At 45.4% G+C, this 19617-nt stretch overlaps 1 protein-coding gene across 2 annotated transcripts in view; it reads left to right on the top strand.

Moving 5' to 3' along the window:
• The window catches only part of Acad9 (acyl-CoA dehydrogenase family member 9), a 35047-nt gene extending 16342 nt beyond the window's left edge, over nt 1-18705 (top strand). Inside the window, exons 4-19 of one of the 2 annotated variants that reach the window (XM_029567657.1) lie at nt 787-893; nt 1823-1923; nt 2887-2965; nt 3892-4066; nt 6401-6474; nt 8327-8402; nt 10050-10120; nt 10372-10491; nt 12820-12948; nt 15014-15093; nt 15753-15879; nt 16116-16193; nt 16566-16694; nt 17353-17425; nt 18151-18257; nt 18415-18705. In XM_029567657.1, coding sequence (XP_029423517.1) covers nt 787-893; nt 1823-1923; nt 2887-2965; nt 3892-4066; nt 6401-6474; nt 8327-8402; nt 10050-10120; nt 10372-10491; nt 12820-12948; nt 15014-15093; nt 15753-15879; nt 16116-16193; nt 16566-16694; nt 17353-17425; nt 18151-18251 — 1520 coding nt within the window. In that variant the 3' untranslated portion in view covers nt 18252-18257; nt 18415-18705. Of the gene's footprint in view, nt 1-786; nt 894-1822; nt 1924-2886; nt 2966-3891; nt 4067-6400; nt 6475-8326; nt 8403-10049; nt 10121-10371; nt 10492-12819; nt 12949-15013; nt 15094-15752; nt 15880-16115; nt 16194-16565; nt 16695-17352; nt 17426-18150 lie in introns of both variants that reach the window. The other variant, XM_008841773.2, reaches the window with a different exon arrangement.
• Nucleotides 18706-19617: the final 912 nt, after the last annotated feature.

A 19617-nucleotide genomic window follows, 5' to 3' on the forward strand; every position in this document is an offset into this window, starting at 1 on the left:
ACATGTAAGTTTTTTTTTTTTTTTTTTGTATGTTTTTTATCCTTTAATCTTTTATTCCTACAGCAGTGGTTCCCAGTGAGGGCAGTTCTATAGGTCAGAAAACATGTGGCAATATCAAGACACATTATTGGTTGTAGAAACTATAAGGATATGGAAATTTTCTATGAATTCTAGTAGGTGGAGGAGGGGATGTTGATCAGCATCCTGCAGGGTACAGATTGTACAAAATGACCTACATTGCAGAAAATTAACACTCCATCGCCAAGTGTTCCAGAGCCACAGCATAAGAGCCATGATGATTTGGAATTCACCTAGTACCATTCCGGCATTGTAAATACTTATCTGTGGAAGGCATTTGCAACATACTCAGTGACTTACTGTGTGTATATGTTTCTGTACTTTTAAAATACAGGTCTGCATGTGTTTCTTTGCCTAGAAAAGACCTGGAAGGTGTAAACAGAAATGCTGTGAATAATAAGATTATAAACACTATTTGTTTTCCTAATGTCTTTCCATGTTTTGATCTTTTTGTTTTGTTGCTTTGATCTTTTGAGATAGTTGTAGCCTCAGCTGGCCTGGAACTCCCTATGTAGACCAAGCTGACCTCAATCTTACAGATCCGGCTGCCTCTGCCTCCCAAGTGACAGAGTTACAAGCACGTGCCACCATGCCCAGCTGATTTTTTTTATTTAAATGGTGTTCTGTGGTTACTTTATAATTACTAAAGTAGAATGAAGCCCTTTGTTCCAGTAGGAAAAGTCAGCTAGACTGATCTGTCTTTCCTAGGTGGCCTTGGCCTCTCCAACACAATGTATGCTCGGCTAGGGGAGATCATCAGCATGGATGGGTCCATCTCCGTGACCCTGGCAGCACACCAGGCTATTGGCCTCAAGGTCAGGTGTCTGGGGTCCTGTTTGGGGTTTTCTGGAGGAATCAGGAGACTAGGGCTTGCTGAATGGGCCTTTATTGCTCAGGGGTAAATAGGAGGAGCCTAGCTGCACTTGCCACCCTGACTCCACTTCACTCAGTCTGGTTACACTGTGAGTCTCTGTACACGTGGCCTCTACTTGGCCAGTAGTGACTCTTGACTTAATTTGGTCTTTTCCCTTGATTCTGCCTCCTGTATGCATTACGTTTGACCTATCCTTTGAGACTCAAGTTAATGCCATTTCTGGAATTGTGCCCTCTCCTGAGCTATCCTATCTAGGCACATGGTTTATGTGCCCCCTAGACTTAGAGTGTGGTGGGACAGCTTCAAGGGCATGCAGTTCTCAGGGGAGTCACATTATCTAGGTCATCTCTGCTGTATAGACATCAAAGAGAGCAGAATGGGCTTCATGTCCATCTTTGCAACCCAAGAATAGTTGCCTACACTGCAGTTATTTAGCAATAGGACCAGGGTAGGGGAGCAACAGCTTTGAAACTATGTGCCATTCCAGTACTGGGTATAGCTATAGCACTCCCAAGTATTCACTTCCCGTCATCCAAACCTTCCTCTCCATAGAGGAGGGATTCCTGGCTCATAAATGAGATGGAAGCTCAGAGAAGGATCATTTCTGAGCCAGTGCCACCCAGGAGGGCACTAACATGGGCAGGGATGAAAATCCCAGATGTTGACTGCAAAGCTACCACTGTGGCCCCTCCAGTGCATGAGGCTTCCCTTCAGCAGCTTAGTTCCCTGAGTTCAGCCTGAGGCTACTGGCTGTTGGCTCATACTGTCCTCTCTTGAATGAAGTGAATATTGTTAACAAAAGGAGCTGCCTCATAAGTACAGCTCAGCCTTTTACCTCACAGCTTTAGTTCATCTGTGTGTTTCATTTAGGGGATCATCTTGGTCGGCAGCGAGGAGCAGAAAGCCAAATACCTGCCCAAACTGGCATCTGGGGAGCACATCGCAGCCTTCTGCCTAACAGAGCCAGCCAGGTCTGTCTCTTCAAAATGTCATCCATATACTTGACACCATCCAAAGTTTCTGAGGACAGAGTTAGTGTTGCAGGGAGTAGCTGGCTTTTTATTTCTTCCTTCCCTGAAGCTTTTCAGTCCAAAAACTATTATTGGTAGTTCTTTTATCTCTGACCCAATGAAATTTACAAGTGACCTTTTCTTTTCTCTTTTCTTTTCTTTTCTTTTCTCTTTTCTTTTCTTTCTTTTTTTTTTTTTTTATAAACCAATCTGCTTTAATCTGTACTCTGAAGAGCAGGCAGGGGATGGGGGAGAGGACTGGGTACAGGGCCATGGGAACAGAAGGTATAGCATACTCTCCATCCAGAGGGGACACAGGCATGGATGCTGTGGATGCCTAGCAGGGGCGATCAGCTGCAGCCCTTAGGCAGGTTGTAGACACCTGCAGAGTAGATGAGCTGCTGGTCACGGACCTTCTTCTACAAGTAGCCCTGGAGCTCCTGTAGGTCATTCTCAGCCAGCTCTGGGCCAGTCATCACAAATACAGGTAACATTTCTATAGCATCAACAAAGTCAGTGTTTGTGGCTCACAGCCCCCTTGACATTCAGGAATGCATGCAACGTTCAGTGAACCTTTCAGAGTACATGAAGTGATCAGCCCAAGGTCACATAGCAAGGATGAAGCAGTGCTGGGCAAGGCTCAGGGATTCTCGTATAGTCTTCCCTGCTGTTAAAGCCTGAACTCATAGCAGCTCTGTTAAACCCTTGTTGAGCCCACATTTCCGTATTCTGTTTTTACTGCCACTTTTTTTACATGCTATTCACACAAGTTTTCGTAGTAAAATTGTACAAACATGCTATACTTGGAGAGTTGAACATGTCCGTTGTCTGCCTCTATTTTATTTCCATCTTATTTTCAAACCTTCAAATCCATTCTTACTCCTGACATTGTTCTCCCTCAGTCACATCTCTCCATCTTTGCAGTGGGAGTGATGCTGCCTCCATCCAGACCAGAGCTACGTTAAGTGAAGATAAGAAGCACTTTGTCCTCAATGGCTCCAAGGTACAGCTGTGACCTCATTGCCCTGTCCAGTCTCACTACCTCTGTGTCTATGTCCTGTACACCAGGCACTATAAGGGATCTGCATATCATACTGGGTGCATGTCAGTCCTTTATCAGAACAACTTGAGACATAGAGAGCTGGGAACTAGTTAGTATAAGGCAGTCTGCCTCCAGAGCCTCCTTGCTTGTATACTTACAGCTCCCTCCCTGAACTGCTTTTCTGTGTTTGTTTTCCATTTTTATTGCACAAAATTTCAAAGATAGAGTATCGTACATTGCACTTCCATGCACCTGACATTCAGCTGTAGGAGTTACAGACTCATGGCTATTGGTATTTCTTCCATTGGTATCACCAACGCTGGCATCTGTGAGAATTTTTAGCATGGATTGCTAAAAATAGAAAACTGTAATACTATAGCACACGAAAGAGAATGATAATAAATTTCTTCCATTAGGAATTCAGCATTCAGATTTCCTTGCTTATCTCTTACCTTTTCCCTTTTAACTGTTTGCTTGAGTCAAAAAGTAAACAATTCCTATCTGTTGTAGTCTGTTAAGTACACTATTTCTGTCATCCCCCATTTCATTGTTTTCATTGCTAAGTAAATATTGTACATGAAGTTTGCACATTTGTATTCTTTGTGAGGTGATGAAATAATCCTTTTTGACTAGAAATCTTCCATTGGTCTGGTCTTCCATTGAATGGAGCTGTCTGGTGGAAACAGGTCTGGAGCTGTCTTGGTGTGAGTAGCTACTCTCCACCCCTGTCCTGCCACCAATGTTTCCTAAGAACACCCCTGCTCTGGGGACTGTGCTCTATTCACACAGGCTTGACTTACACAGAGCAAGAACTTTCCATGTCTGGCTAAAGTTCAGTGGGCAGATAGAGTGGAGTGGTGTCTACAAAGATCTTTGTTCTTTCTCAGGTTTGGATCACTAATGGAGCACTGGCCAGTATTTTTACTGTGTTTGCAAAGACCGAGGTGGTTGATTCTGATGGTTCAACGAAAGACAAAATCACTGCATTCATAGTAGAAAGAGGCTTTGGTGGAATCACTAATGGGAAACCTGAAGATAAGTTAGGCATTCGAGGCTCCAACAGTAAGTAGTGTGGCAGAAATGTATATAAAGTGTGACAGAGAGACTGAGAGACAGACTGACTCCATTCTGACAAGTATGAAAGTGAAAAGGCATTTAAATACTTGCATTTTCAGTTAAGCATTTTAGGAAAATGAAATTGAGAATGCAGTAGTGTGAATGAGGTCCTAGAAACTGGGTCTTTAGTTCAGTAGTGATATGATGTTCCAGGCCCCCATCTTTCTTGTCTGGAACCTCCTTTCTCTCCCTTCCTACAGCCCAGGCCCACCATTCATGCCTGGTCAGCCCTTACTCACTGGAGGGTACATTATGCTCTGCCTTTGACATATCCAGGCCGACATCTGTGTATCCTGGGCGTGACCAAGTCAACAGTGTCAGGTTCCTGCCTGACAACTGGAAAATTAGTATCCCTGGCAGTATGCAGGACCCCATGAGAAAAGGTCCAGGAATACAAGATGAGGTCAGAGAGAAAGGCAACTCCTTTCTACACTACTCTTTGGCAGGAAGACTGTTGGGGAACCCTGTTGTTAAGGTCAGCTCCTTTCTCATCAGGTGCTTCCTGCCTGACTTACCTGGAAAGTGCCTCCAAGCATGGATGCCTGACCTTATTCAGAACATGACCTTTGGCATAGTTACCTGTAATAAAACTACCCCCAGGTTTTTTCTGTGTGATAATTAGGCATTGCCCTATAGCCAGATGATAGGATCCCCCTGGCACATGTAAATAAAGCATACTGTGAGCACCCATCAGCTGAAGCTTTGGCTGCTGCCTCCACGCTATGTTTTCCCTAACCCCCACTGAATAAATGGAGCTGTATCACTGAATCTGCCTCCCCAGAAGGGCTTTCTTCCCTCGTGCTCACTGGCCATCCCCGTTCGTTGCTTCTGCTCCATTTGTCCTTGTGGACTAGTGGCCAATGACCGACGAGGGGAGGGAGAGACCCCACAGAAGACCAGGTCATGTAGCCCATGTACCACAGCATTAGATATGATCAACAGAAAAATGGTATTTCATGGCATTTTGCTTTTCCAGAGAAACAGTTGAGTGAAAAATCAGCAGACCCAGCTTGTCTTGCTTAGCCTGACTCTACCTTTAACCCCAACCTTCCCTATCCTGAGTCTCTTTTTCTCTGGTTCAAAGTGCCAGAATTGCTTTGTTTATGTAGCAGAATATGTAGGCCAGTACTACAGAGAATATGGTACAAAGGGCATTAGGCCTTCCCAGCCTCTACCCCATCCTGTACCCCTTGCTCTCTGACTCAGTTTCATTCACACTGACCTTCCATTTAGAGCACATCTCTCTTTCAGGACTGGTGGTCCCTGGCTGCAGTAATTCTGCTTGTCAGACATTTCAGAACTTGACTTACAGCAAGGGGATTTTGTTTCTTATGGTCCTGGGATGCCTACCTCAGCCTGGAGGGTGGTGTTGAAGTAGGTTTAGATTGTTGTTATCTGTACAAATTCTGTACAAATACATTCCTCCGTTGGCTAACACCTTGCCCAATGTAGGAGGATGCTGCCCATAGTGCAAGAATATGGCTATATTAGAGTAAAAAATAGGGACCAGTAATCCCATTGACTCTAAAAATCTGAGGAAAATACTTGTCCTCTCTGTTTGCTTTTCTGTCCTTGGCTATTTCTGTGCTTTCTACGTTGGCTAAATGTTGCCTTAGAAATGTTATGGGGGCTGGAGAGATGGCTCAGCAGTTAAGAGCCCTTGGTGCTCTTATGTAGGTCCTGGGTTCAGTTCCCAGCACCTACCAGTCAGCTAACAAGCCGTAACTCCAGTTCCAGGGGATATGATGCCCTCTTCTGACCTCCGAAGGCATTGTACGACATAGGTACACTTACATACATGCAGGCAATATAGTCATACACATAAAATAAAAATAATAAAATATTTAAAAAATGTCTGTTACAGCCTTTCAAAAGAATGATAACCTCTTACAGTCTCCATCTCTCTTTGTACTCTGCTGTTTATTTCATCGTAGCAGTGACCCATGATACCATGTTCTCTTTATAATTTGTCTCCCTGCTCAAAGAATGTGCTCCATGGTGCCAGGTTCCTTTTTTTTTTTTAAGACAGGGCCTCCTGTCAGCCTAGACAGCCTGGAACTCACTGTGTAGACTGGGCTGGCCTCGAGCTTGCAGAAATCCACATGCTTCTGCCTCTGCCTCCTGCATGCTAGGATTAAAGGCATGTGCCACCCTACCATGCCTCGTGTTCTGCCCAGTTCTACAAGATGAATGAATGAATAATTAATCAGTCACATGCTTGTGGGTCAAGAACAGAGTGCTTTCCATTTGTCAGTCAGTTTTAACTTCCATGTGTTTCAGCCTGTGAAGTCCATTTTGAAAATACCAAAGTACCTGTGGAAAATGTCCTTGGAGAAGTTGGAGGTGGCTTTAAGGTGAGTTGCAGGCCAATCCCATGTGGATGCTGTGCCATTTCACATGAGTCCCACATTCTGTCCCACCCCTGCTCCCAGCAGCTTGGCCTTTGTAGGAAGCTAGCAACATGGAAGCTGGAGAGAGATGGCTTGCTCCTCTAAGAGGGAGTCTGGTTAAGATAGGGAGTCTCCATTCCCCATGGAGCCCTCCTTTGCCCAGTGTGAGGACTAGAGGCCTCTTCCTAGTAAATATGAGAAATAGGCTACTGGGCTCCAGAGAAGCTCGGGTACTATGAACCCATCGCACTGGGTCTTAAGTCCCTGCCCTAATTTTTTTCCCCTTGGAATCAGATTTACTTTTTATTGAGAAATAATTCATGTGACAAAGAATTTACCATTTTAAAATGTACATGCCCATCATATTTAATATATCAGCTGTATTCTGTGATCATCGTTTCTAATCTCAGAACTGCCATGCTTCCTGCCCTACCCTCATCTTTTGACAGTTGCTGTTTTTGTTCTGTGGGTTTGTGGATGACAGGCATTTGATGTGAATGGAATTATACATTATGAGGTACTCTGTGACTGGCTGCTTTCTTCAGGCATCATTTATGTTGCTGTGTGAATCAGTATTTCCTTCCTTCCTCTGTATGACAGAGAGTATTCCACTGTGTGGATAAACCTCATCTTAATCATCTGCTATTTGGGTGTAGGCTGTTGCCACTTGCTAGTGTCAGTAATACTGTTGTGAACTTTCATCTTCAGTTTCCATTTGGAAAATGTTTTCAACTTGTTTGGGTGTATACCTATTAATATAATTAATTGCCAGTTATATGGAAACTGTAGTCATTTTTTAAGAACTTATTTCCATAATGGCTGTATTTTACATTCCCACCAGGAATAAGGTCCCCCCCCCTTTTTTTTTCATCTTTGCCAACACTTGTGTTGCTGTCCATTTTTAAAATTAAACTTGTAGAGCTGGTGAAGAACACTGGCTGCTCTTGTTGAAGACCCACGTTTGGTTCCCAGCGCTCATATGGCTAACAACCATCCATATCTCTGCTTCCAGGGGATCCAGCACCCTCTTTCTGGCCTCCACAGTCATTGCATACATGTGGTACACCTGCATCCTTGAAGGCAATTACTCATAAAATAAAAATAAATATATCAAAAAGTTTTTAATTACACCCTCATGGTTCACTGAGTTTCTTCACCGAAGCCCCCTTATTTGTGAACGGAACCTTGATGACTAGATGAGAAGCAAAGCTTGTGTGTCAGGGATGTGTACTTGTCCTTCTCCCAGCTGCTCACTGCAGTGGATCAGAATAAAGGGCGAGGGAAGAGTAGAGATCCTGAGAAAGCCATAAGTCACTGCTATAGGCATCTGGCTGTAGGCACTGGAGTCCTCTCAGTGCACAGGCTTGCCTGTGCTGTCTGTAGGGTCTTGAGAGAGTCATGGTACCACGCTAAGCCTCAGCTGCTTCATCTGTAAAATGTGGGCACTGACCCTGAAAGCAGTGCTTGGGTGTCCATGCCGCTTGTAGCATACTCAGATCAGTCTTTAGTTTCTGCCCCTCCCCAGGGCAAAGAGAACTGACAGGTGCGTTTGGAATAAACTGCAGTGAGTTTGTGAGTGGTCAGAATGGGGCCAAGTGTGTTGATGAGAGCGTCAACAGTGACTGAGCTAATTTGAGGGTTAGAACTACTTTCTTCTGACCTGAAAGTTGGCAAGGTGATTCACTTGGCCTGGATGCTGGCATAGAATTCTCTAGATACTTTCCTTTGTTTTCAAGAAACTGGAAAAACTAAGGTGATGTGGTCTGCTCTCTCTGTTTCCTTCAGTGCCTCTGAACAGTTTCCATCTTCCCTGCAGGTGGCCATGAACATTCTTAACAGTGGGAGATTCAGTATGGGCACTATTGTGGCTGGGATGCTTAAGAAATTGATTGGTAGGTGTATTTATTACATTTGTTTTCTCATTGTATTGACAAAATACTTGACAAAACCAACTTCAGGAAGGAAGAATTTGTTTTGTCTCACAGTTTGAAAGTACGGTCCACCATGGCAGGGAAAGTGTGACCAGAAAGCAGTGTTAGTTATGACTGTTGGAGTCTGAGGCAGCTGGTCACATTGTATCTGCAGTCTGCATACATGATAGATTTCCAATGGATTTCTCCATCTGGGTCTTATGGGCTTATATTGTCTACATTTTGTGGCAGGGGCTGGTGAAGGGGGGGTGTCCTTCTTCCTCAATTAATCTTCTCTGGAAACTCCCTCACAAGGCCTAGAGTGTTTCAAAACCCAAGTTGACATTGAATATTAGCATCCACAGAAGTAAGTCAGGTAGGGACCCTCTTCAAAATCCCAGGAATGTTTGTCATGTCTGCTGGGGGTTAAGTCTGAGCTAAGCCATTTGGATTTAAGCTTAAGTTTGGCATTTGACCTTTGATTTAGATCAAATATATTTTTTCCCCAGAGGCTAATGCATTTTTGCATTCCACTGTTTTATTTACACACAAAAGTTAATGGAAACAGGCGTTCTGTAAGAGGCATAAAAGGTTAGTGCTCTGCCATAAGCGTAAGAAACAAGGCTATTTGATGAGTTGCAACTTATGAGCCTGATGAATTTCAACCTATGAGCCTATACTAAGAAAACATTAGCTTTGATCTTCACTAGAGCCCTATGAACATAGGGGCATAGTCATGGGCAGGGAAGTGCTGGGGGCAAACACTCCTCTGTGTTTCATGCCTGTTGAAGTTTGGTGTGAGGTAGGTATGTGAAGGCTCTTGTTTGAAGTTTTCCCTTCCTTTGATCAATGGAGAAACAAAGGCCCAGAGGGTAGTAGTTTGCATAAGCCCATGCACCCTGACCTGAAGGCAAACCTGCCAGGCTCAGGGTCCATTCATTATGCTGGGGGCTGTCATGGTTGGCCTGTACTGTATGAGGTAGAATCTCGATAAAGTTCTCCAAACTTAGAAACATGGTTGTGGGGATACATCCTGGAGACCAGTGGCAACTGGGCTATGCCAGAGGAAATATTTGGGAAACAGATTTAGGTGGAACTAGATGTGCTGGTGCCAGGGTGGAAGATCTCAGCGCTATCTACAACCATGCAATTTGAGGCCTTAGCCTGAGTTTTGAAATAAAGGTACCCCTCATGCTGTGGCAGATACCTGTGGGCCCATTCCCACTTTTTTCTTAGATACCCTGTGCAACTGTCTTTATGCTGGGTGCCTCTAGCTTTCTATCTTTTTGCACACTTCATAGCATTTCTGTGAGGTGGATAGTTGGTTCAGGGAGGTGGAGTCCTTACCTCCATACCTTTCACAACGCACTCAGCATTCCATATTTTTAACTTCCTGCCTGCTACTACAGGGCCATTGAAGCCAAGAATTCCCCCTCCAACCCACATGCCAAAAAGTGGGTGCTCTGGTTTCAGGGCTTCTGATCTCAGCAGACATCATTCTCCTGGTGCCTACTGGGTGCTGAAGAGTCATGTTTGCAGTAGGAAATCATTTTTAAGTAATCAGAAATGTTCTGGATTCTTGTATGGGTTTTTTTTGTCATGTTTATTTTTCTTATAACTGTTCTTTAGAACTGACAACTGAATATGCCTGTACTAGGAAGCAGTTCAACAGAAATCTCAGTGAATTCGGATTGATTCAGGTACTAAAGGCCATGATTTAATGTGGATGTTAACAGGTGCTAGGTTGCTGCTTCTGTGTATGGGTGCCTCTGGGGAGGAACAAGGGAAGAAGACCAGATAAGGCTTTATTGACACAGGTCCCTTTTGTTTGTGTTGAGTTGGGTTCTTTTGGGCAGCGAGGTTTCAAACTTAATAAGCTTCTCTAGGAGATTTGAATTCATGCACATGCAATTTGTTTCTGATTTTTTTTTTTTTTTGCTAAACATTTCAGGAAAAGTTTGCACTGATGGCTCAAAAGGCTTATGTAATGGAAAGCATGGCCTACCTCACCGCAGGGATGCTGGACCAACCAGGATTTCCTGACTGCTCTATTGAGGCAGCCATGGTGAAGGTAATTGCAGCACAATCAGAGCTAGTGCCGGAGGGTGATGCAGTCTTTCTAACACAGTGTTGCCTGCCATCTTCCTCTTCTTGTTAGTTTCTAGGATAACTTGGCCTTCATGAAGTATTTATTACACGCACCCATGCAGCTCTCTGAGGCTACAGGGCTCTAGAGTAAAGCTGGGAGAAGTGGCACAGAGCAGTGCCCAGCAGGTGTCAGTGTGCAGGACTGCTCACTGCTTCCCAGTGTGGGTTGTGTCCAGCTTTTACTGGTTGATTGCTGTTGATTGATAGCAAGAGGAAAAAACAGAGATACCATAGCTTCACATTCATATAAAGTAGCTGGACTTTCCTGAAGAGTGCCATTATTTTCAGAGTTCATGGCCTATCTTTTTGATATCAGACCTTCCTTTTATCACATTTGATGAGGTAAAACCAGGTCACTGATTACAGGAACTTGATCTCTTTGGTGGTAGCCATATTCTGAGTTGCCTGAGTGTTAACAATTCTATCTTCTGGGATTCTGGAAACATTGCAAGTAGGAAACAGTCTGGAACAACTTTCTAAGTCCAGAACAGGCTACATCCTGTTCTGGGGCTTCTTTATCAAACAATCCCTTCTCGAGGTGGGTGTTCCTTTTTTGCAGTATGGATTCTCCTAGCTTCACCTCTGAGCCCCAGCTTCGTTAGATGCTGCCTCACATGGCTGCCTGAGGCCTGCAGCCCACAGCAGTCGCTGTCATTGCCTCTGTGGCATTGGGTGTTTCCCACCGTCCCAGCCTCCATCAGTCAGCCCTTTGTCAGACTTGTTCTTCTTTGGTCATTATTATTCAATTGGAACTCTCCCTTGATTCCATAGAGTTTCTTCATATATTACCTAGCAAGAGCCTCAAAGTTCATTTTCAAGCTGGGCGTGGTGGCACACACCTTTAGTCCCAGCAATTCAGAGGCTGAGACAGGTGAATCTCTATGAGATTGAGGCCAGCCTGTTCTACATAGGGAGTTCTAAGCCAGCTGGGGCTACAGGGAGTCCCTGTCTCCAAACAACAACAACCCCCAAAAAGTTCATTTTCACAACCCCGTTATCTCATTAGCAGTCAGTAAACGGAATGTTGCACAGTATCAAGGTAATTGTGACTTTATTTACTAAAAGATGATCATGAAAAGCTCTATGTGAAAGGCTGGAGTGATCGGACATCTTGAGTGAGATTGAGGGGCTACCAAGGATATGGGGACTTTGGTGCTAAAGTTAGGGAAGACCTGAGCAAATCAGGACTAATTGACCATGACATGCAGAAGAGCAGAAAAGGGCAGTGGAACCCAGATCCAAATTCTGAATCTGCTATTTCCCAGCTGTGTCACCTTGAGAAGTCACTTAATATCTCTGAGTCCATGCTCATCCATAAATGGAGATAATAAAAGAAGCAACATAGGATTGTTGAGAAGATTAAAGGGGCTGATGCATTTAAACAACTCAGAGTACCTAGCACAATGTATGTCACACATTATTGATTCAAAGTTTTAGGACATCAAAGCATAATCCAAATTTACAATAAAATCCCTGTAGAGTAGACAAATGGAAAAATTTTACAAATGATGAGGTAGATAGCAATTTCCTGCTGTTTTCATTTACGGGTACCTTTTTAAAAAGCTGTAATAAAGATGCCAGCCCCACTTTAAACTGGTCTCTGGACTTGAGCTCGTGAGAGAAATGCTGAAAGGTAATGACAGACTAGAGAAGTGGGCATTCGAGTGTGTGTGAGGCTTCCAGCTTAAGGTTTTCCAGGGGCAGTCTTCTCCAGGGGCAACTTATGTGCTGGGTGGAATTCATGTCATCTTCATGTGCTCCTTATTCCTTCCTTCCAGCTAGTACTAACTGGTGCCTATGAGCTGACCCTCTTCCAATGCTAACACTAGGGCTGAGTGTGTTGATCCCTAGGATGCTCAGTGGACAATATCACAAGAGCAAAATGGCAAGCAGAGGGGGCTTGCAGGAGTGGGCCATACTTCCTGAGAAAGGGAAATCTGGATGGGTTACAAAGTATAAGAGTTGGCACAGGTATGGAAGAGATAGAGAGCCCAGAGGCATGAAAAGTCATGTTAGAGACTAGACTCACCGGCTGATCAGTGGACTAAGATGGCAAAGGACTTACCTGTAGTTAACTGGCAAGTTCCTCTTGGGGCCACTGATCTCCAAGCTCAAGAACTCTACACATTCTTTCAACTGCATCCTGAGCAGCAGCTCCCCAAAGCTTAGGTCTTCCTCTTAGAAAACTGGAGGGAATGACTGGATTTGGAATGTTCCCACAAGGCTCTGACCCTACCTGGGTCTGTATCAGGTGTTCAGCTCTGAGGCTGCCTGGCAGTGTGTGAGTGAGGCACTGCAGATCCTTGGGGGCTCCGGCTACATGAAGGACTACCCCTATGAGCGTATGCTACGTGATTCCCGTATCCTCCTCATCTTTGAGGTGAGTATCCTTATGTGATGCCTGGATCTTCCTCAACTTTGAGGTGAGTGTCTTTACTGTCTGATAGCTGTGTACCCCCTTGTGATGTCCCTGTGCTCCTCCCAGCCTTCCTGGCCCTGAGAGGAGCTGTTAGGTGTCCAGAAGTGACCCACCATGACCTAGGGCAGGCTATGTCTTCTGGTTGGACCTTCTTAACCATACACCAGCTCCTTTTCCCCTTTATAGGAGGTCATGATGGGGGAAGCCAAGCAGTTCTCTTAGGTCGTACTCCTGACAGCCCTTTTTACCAGACCCACGGCCTCCTGGTGACTCTCCTAGATGCTTTTCCAAATTCTTCTGGCTGGGCAGGATTGAACAGATCTATGGGAGACTTGGTTCCAGTCCCAGTTCCTGGTTTGCCGCCATTCCACATTCTGGGTCTTGGTTTCCTTCTCAGTAAATTGAAGCAAGTCAGTAGTGTTCTCTGAAGATGTACTCCCCTGCTCCCTGCCCTCCTCATTGCCTGTTTGCTGCCTTGCATGGATTTACAAACCTAAAGGGTACACAGTCAAGTCAGTAAGGAGGGGATCAGGGCCAGACAAACATGAGATGCCATGGTGTGATAATAGGACCTGATTGCCTAGGGGATATAGACACAGGTAGCCTGAGAGATGGGAATGCCTCCCAAAGGGAGCCAGTATCTCATGAAACACATGCACTTGGCTATTGGCAGGATTGCCCTGGGGAAGGGTTGTTTGGGTGAGAGGTAGCAAAACAGATAAGGGTTTGATGGCTAGCACTAGGTGAGTAGGGAGTAAGGAAGTCTTTCTGGGCAAATCAGCCTGTCCTGCTCATGGTATAGTTCAGGTAGCAGACCAGGGCATATTCAGGATGTAGAAGTTGGACAGGAAAGATAGAAAAGGTGCTGGACTGGGTGCCTTTGATCAACACAGGAATTTTGGAAGCCATTGGAAAATGTTGATCAGGGACTATCTTGGTTGTAGAGTGCTCCCACCAGGAGGACGGGATTAAGTAAGATGAATGGGTCTTGACAGTGGCCATGGGAGTCAGACCCCTAGATTGGGTTTGAGCTTTACTGGTGATCCGTCAACAAGAGACATCCTCAGACTCTATCAGTTCCAGTGAAAGCTCTCATTGGCTATTTTTGGTCCTAGACATGCACTACACGTCCAGCCAACATCTCTTCTCCTTTATCAGTCAACAACGAGGGGCTCGGGTTGCTCCAAGGTTCTGGATAGGTAGGGTAGTCAAGCAAGGTTTGAAGAAACCTTGAAACTTTGGTTCTCAGAAGGGTAGGTGGGAAGCCTTAGGTGTGAGACAGACTTTGTTTAGAGCTGAGAGCAGTAATACCACAGGCACTTCCATGGTATTACTGCCATGGAAGGCCTTCTGTCCTTGGGGCTGAGTAGCTACAGGGCAATGCTGGCAACTCCCTGGCCTGCAACAAAGTTGTGCATAGAAACCATAAGCCTGGTAGGCTTGTTGGGTACCAGGGAAGAGTATGTCGGCAACCCCTTCAAGGAACTCCTAGCTACTGCTGCTCAGAAAGACTTCCTTACTCCCTATTCACCTAGTGCTAGCTATCAAACCCTTATCTGTTTTGCTACCTCTCACCCAAACAACCCTTCCCCAGGGCAATCCTGCCAATAGCCAAGTGCATGTGTTTCATGAGATACTAGCTCCCTTTGGGAGGCATTCCCATCTCTCAGGCTACCTGTGTCTAACCTAAAACCAGGCACTATCTATCCAATACTTTCTGTGTCCTGGGCATCATATCTTCATCACCCAGGGAAATCTGGTCTCAGTTTTAGTGCGGATTCTGGGACCTAGAGAGAGATGTGACCCATGAGGGGTAAGGGTCCCATTGGGAAGCCATGCTCTCTGGTCAGCCTTACCAACCATCATTGTGTGTTGTCTGACACCTAGCCATAGCTTGCTTCTGTGCCTATCCCCCTGTGCTCCTGGCTGGCAGCCTCCACCATGTGTGTAGTAGGTGGTAGCTGGACCAGCCCAGTCTCAGAAAGCACTGCTGGGCCGCTTTTGACCATCACACTTCTGGCCACAGGGAACCAACGAGATTCTTCGGATGTACATTGCCCTGACAGGCCTGCAGCATGCTGGCCGCATCCTGACTTCAAGAATCAAGTATGTGCTGTTCTCTCATAGGTTCCTTGATTTCCTACCTGCCTAATAGGAGCCAGAGGAAAGGGCTGCTTAATCTTAAAACAGTGGTGGGGTATGCAGCCTTTTGAAGCTGGCACACAGAAGGGAGGCAGCAGCATTTGGGTTATAGCTACAGGGCCTGGAAAACAACCCCTTCCAGCTAGCCCCTCACTTAATGGCAGCAGGAAGGGCTAGCTGCCAGGGAAGCTCTCACTGCCCTTAGAAACGCACTGCCCTCTAGGCCCACTTGAGCTCCATCTTCCCTCTCCCCTGCTGACTCATCTCCCACACTAGAGGATTCCTGGTATTTCAGACTACCTTTGGTTGGACTGCTGAGACATTTGGAAGCTGGGAAATGAGAACTATTCCTTTAACATTTTTTCTTCTCTGTTCCTTATCTCCTCTGCTGTCATTGCAGAGAGTAATCAAATCCCTGCTAGAGCTCAAGTACATGTTACTAATAATAGGATTAGACTCCTTAAGTCTTAGGAAATGGCCATGCTTTTGGCTTCCCCCTGCCAGGCTGAGAGCTACCCTGCACAGAGCCTATGTGCTCAGCCATCAGCACAGAGCTCCGTGGTGCTTTGGGCAGTGGGAACCACCTGTAGGCCCTAAGTCACAGGACTGTGGACTTCCTTCAGTGAACTTAAAAGAGGCAACGTGATCACAGTCATGGAGACCATTGGTCGGAGGCTTCGAGACTCTCTAGGCCGAGCTGTGGACCTTGGGCTGACAGGCAATCCTGGCTTTGTACACCCTAGTCTTGGAGTGAGTAGACCTAGCATGTGTACCTCCCATTTTGGGTGCCCTCCTGCAAGGTATTCCTTACCCAGAGGGATGTGACTAGCATTTAGGGCTGCTCCAGGGACGTTGGGAGCATTCAGATACCCCACTCTATCCCTGCCCTGTCTCTCTGGAACTCCAGGCTGTGGGCATCAAGTTGGTGAATTTGAATATCATAGAGAAAAGGTACTGAGCCAATTCTGTCTTTTGTACTAATATAGGACAGTGCTGTGAAACTTGAGGAAAATGTGTATTACTTTGGCCGAACTGTTGAGACTTTGCTACTCCGCTTTGGAAAGGTAAGCCTCTGACATACACACTTCCCCATGATCAGCAGCCATGGGATTACTTTGGGCCCATTTCCCACCTATGGAACCAGGCTTATAACAGAAACTTTAGTCTCCATGGGGAGTGCCAATATGGGGGCCCTGCTAGGTGAAGTTGCCTGCTTCATTTTTCTAGGTACCTTCTAAGTAGAGAATGGTTCCCCAGAAAGACTGGAGGGACTATCCTTCTGGGGCTGAATGCAGGGAACTAATCTGTGGTGACAATGAACACACCAAGTAGTAGCTTATAGTGTCAAAACAGGTTGCTGAGATCTGTTCACCTAGGTCAGTGCCCAAGTGTAGAGAAAAACATCATTGATCTCAACCTCGAACCTCTGTCCTCAGACCATTGTAGAGGAACAGCTGGTACTGAAGCGGGTAGCCAATATCCTCATCAACCTGTATGGCATGACGGCGGTGCTGTCACGGGCTAGTCGCTCCATCCGCATTGGGCTCCAGAATCATGACCATGAGGTAAGCACTGCACAGCTCTGCACAAAACCAATGAGCAGAGGGCTGAGAGTTTGTGTCAGGGCTATGACTACTGAGCTAGGCCCTCCATCATTCTACATGTTTTAAAATTTTGGGTGTGGGGAAGAGGGGTATTGGTTGGTATGGCCCTGTTGGGGAGTCCCAGGAAGGAGAGGGTGGGTGAGTCAGAATCTCTAGCACCAAAGGGTGGCCTCAGAAATGGGTGGATGAGTTTGCTGTGTGTGTCCATGTCAGTGTCTCTCCAGAGACAATAATGTTAGTGTCTGGTCTTCTGTATAAGAGCAATGGGGGAATGACAGGACCACAAACCCATCCTTTTCACCTGTTACCTGCCCCATACATATCTTACCCCATAAGAGGGAACAGATTTAGTCATTAGTAACTACTATACACTAGCCTTTTAACACATAATCCCAGGGTAGCCCACAGATATCTACTTCACAGAGAAAGAAACAGTCTTGCAGATTTTGAGTAGCTTGCTCTTAGGCAAAGTATGTTTAATCAGAGTACTTAAAACTTCTGAGGTAAGCCTTTTGATCTGAGCATTGATGCCCAGTGTGGCAGTAAACTGGGTTTCTTGAAGTTCAAAGATCAACTTCAGTGCTCTCAGTGGCCATCCTTTCTGACCTTGGTTCTGCAGGTTCTGTTGGCCAACATGTTCTGTGTGGAAGCTTATTTCCAGAATCTCTTCAGTCTGTCTCAGCTGGACAAGTGTAAGTAAGGTGGCATGCGGGAGGGTAAGCACCCAGGTCCAGGCATTGGTGGGGAGCTGTCTTGGTCCCTTGTCTGCTCCAAAAACTTGCTGCTAGGAAAGCAGGTTTGGCTCACAGCATCAGACCTGCTAGATCAAGTATACTACAGACAGAGGCCTCCTATGTGGGATATGCTGGTGTCTGCCCAGGAGAGGTCACAAAGGGAGGAGACAGGCATTATACCTGCCTCTTTAGCCTCAAACTAAAATGGCCTTCAGGATTGCAGCATGTTCTGGAAGGTGATGAAATGGCTTCTTCAAGGGCCTTAGCCCTGGAAAACATGGTACTTTATGCCAGCTTCTCTGTCTGAAATATTTTTAAGCTGCTTGGTCACATTCTCTTTGACCTGGCAGTCTGTAGAATCCGGTCCTGTTGCAAATGAAAGAGGAGAGGGCCATTAAAGCCCTTACTGAGATTGGTATGTATAGCCTGCATCTCTAGAGCTCCGCCCAGAGGCCCTACATAGCCTGCAGGACTGTGACACGCTGTAAAATATGGTAAAATGGCCTTTCCAGGAGTCAGTTACCAACTAAGGCCTTCCCATGTAAGGTGTGGAGGGTTGGAGGAGAGTCACCCTGAGTGCAGCTTCACACTGGGGAACTGACTTTGTTGAAAGCACTCTCCTAGTCCTGTTTGTGTTATCACGTTGCAGAAGGAGTGCCCATACCTCTGTCTTCCCCTTACAGATGCTCCAGAAAACTTGGATGAGCAAATTAAGAAAGTGTCTCAACAGATCCTTGAAAAACGAGCCTACGTCTGTGCCCACCCTCTGGATAGGACATCTTGAGGTTGGGTCAGTGTCCCTGTACCACCTGTCCCAGGTCAACACAATTCAACAGAAGACAGAGAACTTGGGGTCATTTAGATGGACTGTATGTCACTTGTATGCACTGAAGGACTTTCTCTTCCCTGAGGGAGTCATAGCTAAATTTTGACCTTTAAACTTGTAGGCCCTGCATTTGAAGAGATCACATCTTCTAAAGAAAACCAGACAGAACCAAATTGTTGATGGCTCCTGTGTGTGGCTACACTGATAGACCCCTGTGGAAATGGGCTTATGCTACCACCTCTGTGGCACAAGGCCCACGGGGAACTGAGGTGTGGGCAACCCTAAAGCATCTGGGGTGGGGAGGGGCTGAAGAGATGGCTCAGTGGTTAAGAACACTGAATGTTCTTGCAGAAGACCCAGGTTCGAATCCCACCATCCACATGGCAACTAACAACTGGTCCGTAATTCTAGTTCCAGGAGATCCGACACCCTTTTTTGACTTTCGTGGGCATTGTGTGACATGGCTGTACTTCTGTACATTCAGGCAATACACACATACACACAAAATAAAAATAAGTTAAAAAAAAGAGAGAGAGAGAAAAGAACAAAGAAAAAAGCATCTAGCAAGCTGTGTCTATGTCACTCATTGAAACTAGGAGTAAAATGTACTTACAATGAATTCCAGGAACCTTTTAACAAAGAATATAAAATGTCTGTTTGTATTCCTGGTAGACTTCATGTTCTTCCAATCCAAGAACTTGGGAGGTCTTTCCATTTTCTGATGAGTTACTCAAAGTTCCTTCTTCAGTGTTTTAAAGTTTGCATTGTAGAAATCTTTCACTTCTTTGGTTAAGATTGTTCAAAGGGGTTTGGGTTTAGGTTGGTGTTTTGTTTTAGTAAAATACTTTTTATTTATTCTTTTGATAGGTTCATACATGTAAACAGTGTATAGGATCATATCCACCCCAAGTCTCGTTTTCCACTTCTGGGATCCCCAACACATCCTTTACCCCTTCATATGTCCTCTCTCTTTTGTAACCCACTGAGTCTAGTTAGTGCTGCCTGTTAAGACTATCGACTGATCTTGTTGGCTTGATCTTGTGTGAGTATCCATAGATTCTTTCCACACCCTCTATCACAATGTTCGTTGAGATATTGGGGGGTGAAGGTGATATAGAGGTCCTATTTAGGGCTGAGCACTCAATAGTCACTAACTGTAAGCACTTTGGCCAGTTAAAAGTCTTCTGCATTAACCTCTGACCACTGCAGATGGAAGCTTTTTTTTTTTGCCAAGGTTCAGAGCAGCAACAATCTATGGGTATAAACATAAATATTTAGAAGGCAGTTAGACAGTGTGCCCATTTAGCAAGACAACAGTAGTAGG

The sequence above is a fragment of the Nannospalax galili genome, unplaced genomic scaffold, assembly GCF_000622305.1.
Source record: "Nannospalax galili isolate Female #2095 unplaced genomic scaffold, S.galili_v1.0 scaffold1700, whole genome shotgun sequence".
In the NCBI taxonomy this organism is placed as follows: domain Eukaryota; kingdom Metazoa; phylum Chordata; class Mammalia; order Rodentia; family Spalacidae; genus Nannospalax; species Nannospalax galili.